At 36.6% G+C, this 6,621-nt stretch overlaps 1 protein-coding gene across 1 annotated transcript; it reads right to left on the reverse strand.

Annotated features, from left to right (window-relative positions):
* Positions 1-2,124: 2,124 nt before the first annotated feature.
* LOC126259650 (DNA polymerase epsilon subunit 3) lies at positions 2,125-2,906 on the reverse strand. The gene is made up of 2 exons (XM_049956582.1): positions 2,488-2,906; positions 2,125-2,364 (listed from the first exon to the last, which is right to left on the reverse strand). The coding sequence occupies exons 1-2, from the start codon at positions 2,756-2,758 to the stop codon at positions 2,219-2,221; spliced, it is 417 nt and encodes a 138-aa protein (XP_049812539.1). The 5' UTR covers positions 2,759-2,906; the 3' UTR covers positions 2,125-2,218.
* Between the last annotated feature and the right edge of the window lie 3,715 nt (positions 2,907-6,621).

Here is a 6,621-nt window from a genome sequence, read left to right on the forward strand (position 1 = left end):
CAGTGTCACATGCCCTCACTTCATGAGACACTGCAAAGAGGTTTCGTATTTAAGCAGGACACTGGTGTCTGGTGGTCATGAACTTACACCACCACCACCTCCCCTCCTGTTGCCAACCAAATACTGAGACTAAAATTTTTTTCCACTACAAGGATTCAAACCAGTTTATCCCCTGGGTAGAGCACCACCATACAAGTGTGCATGAGCAACCTCAGCCACTGAGGTGGTTGCATTACTACTGTTTATCTCTTTCTATAAATATTCCTTTCCCGAATCAAGTTTATTATATTGTCAGTCCTGCATCACTTTGTTATATTACATTTGGTTTTTTCCAGCACTTTATCTGTCGTTTTTGTTACAGTTTCTTTCACTTTATTCCATGATAAGGAATAACTACCACTTTTAAGGATGTTTGTTCTTGTAGCACATTCACTGATGGTTCTTCAATTTTTGTGGTGTAATTTGTCTTTATATCTTGCTTCATCCATATTCTCACTCCATAGTTCTTGATTTGTGGCACTAGGTTGCATTTTGTAGTTACTTTAAAACGAACATGTGATGGAATAACTTTATATTGTAGTTCTTCGATTTTTTCAATATTCAACTTTTAAGTGCTGTCTATCTCTAAAACTGGAGAGCTATGGTTAGACTTTGATTCTATACCTTCTTGTAACTTATACAAGGATATTATCAGGAGTGCCCCAGGGAAGTATGATAGGCCAGCACATTCTCTATATACATAAACGATCTTATGAGCAGTACCCTGCAGCTGTTTGCTGATGGCACTGGCATATGGGAAGATGTCATGCTCTGAATGTTGCAAAATGTAAGTTAATGCAAATTAGTAGGACAATCATGCAGTGTTCGAACACAATATTAGTCATGTCGCCAGCCGGTGTGAATGAGCGGTTCTAAGCACTTCAGTCTGGAACCGCTATGGTCGCAGGTTCGAATCCTGCCTCAGGCATGGATATGTGTAATCTCCTTTGGTTAGTTAGGTTTAAGTAGTTCTCAGTTCTAGGGGACTGATGACCTCAGATGTTAAGTCCCATAGTGCTCAGAGCTATTTGAACCATTTTTGAAACAGTCATATCTATGTCTAATGTTGCAGATGACACGAGGAAATACAGGTCGTAGTAGGGAGAGCAAATGGCAAACGTCAGTTTACTGGGGCAGTTTTAGGAAAGTGTAACTCATCTCCAGAGGAGAACACTTGTGTGACTCATTCTTAATAATTACTAAGTTGGTTGGTTTAGTTGCAAATATTTGTCCTTATTAAAACATCATTTAAATGATAGCTGTCCATAACATTATTCATCTTTTTCTTTCTCTAGACACTAGATATGTTCGTTTTAATCTGGGAACAATCAATTTTTGCCAATTTAGTTCAGGATGCAATGGTCTCCGCATTTCCAAATTAAATTACTTATGAAGACTACTGTACAATTTAGCTTCTTGAGTTTTATTCAGATATAAACTAATAGTAGCCTATATGAAATAGCATGTCAGGAAGGAGGTTCTGTTGATATTTACTTACACTTCTGGTTTGGCATTTGTACAATATTTATGACCTGAAGATATACAAGATGTGCCTGAACATGAAGCATTCTGGCTTAAAAATTTCGTGAAATAATTATACAAACAGCATCTGGTTACCAATAAAAATTGTTATAATAGTCCCTCACACAATCATTTAGGCCTAACCTAACATACATTTACAAGGTAGTTACATCACACCAAAGTGCGCTATTTCAGGTGAAACTTTTCTTTTACGTTTGCGTCCCTTCAAATACCAGTCAGAAGGTTATATACCATAAATATGTTCACAATGACACTTTTCAGTGCATTCTACAGTATCAGCAGAAAGAAGCTACATTGAAATGGCGTAATTTTACGTGCACAAATTAACTTGCAACCAAGGCAGCCTAAAATTTATCATCACTGTATAATATCAGCAGGTGACACTGTTCCTCTAGCGGAACAGTTCTAACAAACTCTTTATAAAAGATTTGAAATTATTCATTGTACCAGGGAAAACAGTAGACTACTTAGAGGGAGAGAGATGGGTATAGAAAAGTAAAATTAATTATAGCCTATTTTAAAAGACCAAACAATGTTAACAAATGGGTAATAAATTATATTTTATTGGGAAAAGTTTGATTACAATAGAAAACATATATACAATATGTGTAAAACGAATTCAAAGTCACCAACAATTTCAATCATCCTCCTCATCAATTTCCATCACTTCCTTTTCTGTGCCATTTTCTGTACTACCCTGTTCGGCGTTTTCTTTCAGCATCATTATCAGTTGTTTACGTTTCGCGGTTGCATCTTTCTTTTCCTTCTGGAATTTCTTGAAATCTGAAACAGGCATTCATAAATTTATATTCCGTTCGAACAACGTCGCGTAAATTTCAACCTTTTAAAAGGTCTAAGTTTCAAGAATTTAAAGAAGATGTATGTATCCACAGGCTATATACTCACTTTCCAAAGCTTCTTCTAAAGGTTCTATGAAGTCAACGAATTCTGTATCATGCATAGCATTTATAACATCGCTGCCACTAATCGTTTTCTTGTTATTTTTCATTGCTATCATGTTTGCTGCTGATGTTATGTACAGTACAAACACTGAAGCTGCTTTTGCAATTGCAGTTCTAGATTCTTTCGACACATTTATACCACCAGGCAAACAGTCTTTAACAATTCTGGCTACAACTGCATTCGGCAAATTAAGATCTTCAATCTTTTCAGCCATATTGAGTAAACTGTTCTGAGTTTATGATAGTGTTACTCTTCCCCTAAGACAAACACCGCATACGTTTATCTCCAACACATTCGAACACGACACCAACACAATCTGTTTAGCTGTATCCTGTAAGTCCGGCGTCCCAACTACGCGCCTCCTGCAGGTCAGAGAGAATCTTTCTATTATTCTTTAACTAGAAGGCGGTGAAGCAAAGGGTTACAGAGAGTAGCGATATCTGAAAAACCCGCTTGAAATGCTCGGAAGAATGTTATGCAGTATATAATTGCATGTTGGAAAACTCTTTAAAAAATCAACCATTATTTCCGTCATTTAAATAACGATAATCATTAAATCCGTTCTACGTTTAAGGCATTGTAGAAAGAACATTCAAACATTTATATATCTTCCTTTATAATGTGAACTGACTTCTTGTTTAGTCATTTTTGTGATTTGTCGTAAGACATGCGGTCTTTAGAATTAATAATTCTGATCTTACCAACTTGACTTCGTTATGGCTAAAACTAAAGTAATCGGGCATATAGAAAAATGAAAAAAATAACTGTTGTTTGCTTGTTATGCCTAAGAAGTGACATGAATGACATAAATTGTCTATCGATTGTTAGTACTCTAATTCTATCGGCTAAAAATCAATAACAATACGATAACGGCTGACGCAGTATTGCACTGTAAATACTAAATACCTATCTCTTAAATTCAGTCGGTAGTCTCAGTTGCCATTCCACATTAATCAACTTCCATCGGTGTACGCACTTAACGGCCATCATAAATATCCGTGTAAACCCTCTCCAGCTGTGTTTGTCAGATGATTCAGTTATCGGTCAATTGATTGGAAAATGTAGTCACATACTATGTCCATAACCATTCAGATGTTTCATCAGCTGTCATCTTTGGAACTTACGCTTATGTACGGTGCTGCCCCGTTCGTTTACTGCCGAAACTAAATAATCGACGTTGATATGTCAAATATGGCGGATTGAGGTAGCGGCTATGTTGGTGACACTGTAGTAAACTGAACACCGTGAAGGAACTGTGAGAGAAATAGTGTTAAGTATTGTTGTGTGTGACTGCTTAGTGAGGATAGAAGTGTAAGAAGTAATATGTATGGATGAAATAGTGTAAAACCTTCTTCAGTACGTCTCGGCGCGTATAGGCTGAGGCCGACTGGGGAATGGTATCGAATCATGGGCGCTCAGCAAGCTAAGGAACGCGTCGTATCGGGAAGCAATCTCAATGTTAGAAATACTATTAGAAGCAAACCAAGAACTCAGAAGGATGGTCGACAGCAAGGATCTAACATTTTCACGGAACATAGTGGTGAGCATAGTAATAGTCATACAAAAATCACCTTTTAACATAGGTGCCTTGTTTCCAGATGTGTGCTTATTTTCTGTGTCATTGGAATGTGATCTTATTTCACTCATTTATACTCACATGTATGTCGTCTTGCACATGGAGACGTGAAAGTTTGCGCACTGTTACATATCGTTGACAGATCGCTGTCACATAATGAGGAACTGAGTTACAGGTTGCTCTGCAGTGCGATTATTAAGTGCTTGTCAGCTTTAATGCAGTGAAGGCCCCGTGATGTTATTTCATTTTGTATTGTAACTGTCAGCCACGTCTTATAAATGTGTGTGTCCCAAAATTAGTACTGAGATTAGAAGGTGCCCTAGCTGCATTTCTGTACTTCCATTCCAGAATCGATAGTTCTGATTGGGCGTACCTTTAATACCTTAAAATGTAGAGAGACCGCAGCAACTGATATAATTTGATAAGCCGGTGTAATGTCATCGTGTTACTGTATAACTTAAAATAATTTTAGATGATGTGTTTTCGGTAAGCACTGTATTGGTTTGTGGATGATAAATTATGTCTTTATCTTCGCGTAAGGGTAAGGTTTTTACTCAGAATTTCGTGTAAAACATATTTATGCAGTAGAATATTTAAAGAGAACTACTCCAAAGGACTAACATAATTAGATCTAAAGTAAAAGGAACAAGTTGAATTTATTGCAGTGTAGTACTTGTCCAACAGCGCTAATGATCAGAGTGGAGTAGTTCGAAACACATTTTTAAACTTTGAGTCAATCTCTTCACCTAGAGCTTGTGATACATACAATGCAGTGATCAGCCTTCCATAATAATGGTTACCATTACTGGTTGTCATTTCCATTCTTTTCTTACATCCGCATCCTCTTGGCAGCATTTTGGTGAAACGTATATAATTTTCTCGCCAGAATTTGAACGTCTGTTATCCTGATTACAAAAGTGTGTCAGAAACTGTTTTCATTTTAAATTTGGTTTCCTCACAATGTTGCCCATCAGAGGATATAGTAACATTACACGCTCGTAATAGTTGGCTGGGATAGTTAGCCTACATCATGGTTCACTCTGTGAAGAAGAGAGCGTTATCGTTGAATTATTATTGTTATTATTATTATACCCCAACTCCCCAATTTCTTTATGATTACGTTCGCCGGAGGCCCCCCCCCCCCCCCTCCGGTCTCGTAGTGTTAATCGTCGTCGTCTTGAGAATAGAATTTTCTGTCCTTAAATATGTAAACATTTTTGTACTGTTATTTCGAAATTTTATTGCTGGTACTTGATTTCCGATGACGTGCATGTTTCCGTAATTATTTTTGTGGAATTTCAAGAGTTAGTGTCGCTATTCAGGTTCTGGCGAAAGAAAGTAGAAAGGAAGAGAGGTTTTTCACCTGCTATCGATCTATGAAGAGTGAAAACTTAAAAGTTGTAAGTTACTGCTATTTAGATGGTTTTGGAAATGTCTGCCATCATTAGCAGTTTATAGTTTTCTGCTTTTTCGAATCGGTTTCTTATAGAAACCTAAGACCACAAAAAAAGACTCAAATGATTGTTGTTACTTATTGTGGGCAGCTGATTGTGATGATTTATTATTATTATTACGAGTTCTAAATTCGTTGCGCAATGCATTCTGCCCTTAGCTTGTTAACTGATACTCAATATCGTATAGTTTCACTCTGGACAATTTCTTTCTTATCTGAGTTGAGAATTAATACGGTCTTACTTTATATAGTTACAAAATTTAAACTGCAAGTTAATTGATTTTGAGCCTGTCATTCAACTGCAGGCCAAGAGAGAAGATTGTCGCTCACAAGGCATGAATCTGCGCTCGTTACAAAACCGGAATCAGTCGTTACGAAGTCGGAGTGCAGAGAGGGTCAGAAAGAGTTGCGTGATTTGTTTACCCAGCACGGAAGTATTTCATATGTCCTCAGTGGTTAATACAAGACCTGAATGAAGGAAGGGCGCTACATGTTTCTCGCCATCGCTGAATTAGTTTTGTGTGGGTAAATATTGAAAGAAAATTGAGCAATTGTTTACGTACCAGTTAGGCTTCCTGGTTGAGTTGCATGAGATTACAGTTGACGTTTTTCTAATTAAATATAAATTATATATTATAACTTGCTTGTTATAACCTTAAGAATGTAGGAAAGACAGTTTATATAAAAATGCATCATTTTCGAATGAGTTCTGGCCATTGTGAGAATTGTACTCTCTCAAGTGTTAGTGTTCGTAAGATGTTTTATTTTTTATATATTTTAGTTACGACAAACCTTTTATAATATGCTATTTTCTATCCTCATGGCAACTTGGCGTGACATCTAACTTAAAATGAACATGTTTCACAATAAAGTTTTTGTAACACCTGAAGATGAGCAAATTCTATCGAAACTAGTTGTATTAAATAAAGAAACATTTATGCGCTCTTGCTTGTAGATTTTTTAAACAACAGTATCGGATAGTACAAGAATGATAAATACGTATATAAAATATCAGCAAAATAGGATAGAATTTGGCGAGGATAGGGCA

This window comes from Schistocerca nitens, chromosome 5 (assembly GCF_023898315.1).
Source record: "Schistocerca nitens isolate TAMUIC-IGC-003100 chromosome 5, iqSchNite1.1, whole genome shotgun sequence".
NCBI classification, from domain to species: domain Eukaryota; kingdom Metazoa; phylum Arthropoda; class Insecta; order Orthoptera; family Acrididae; genus Schistocerca; species Schistocerca nitens.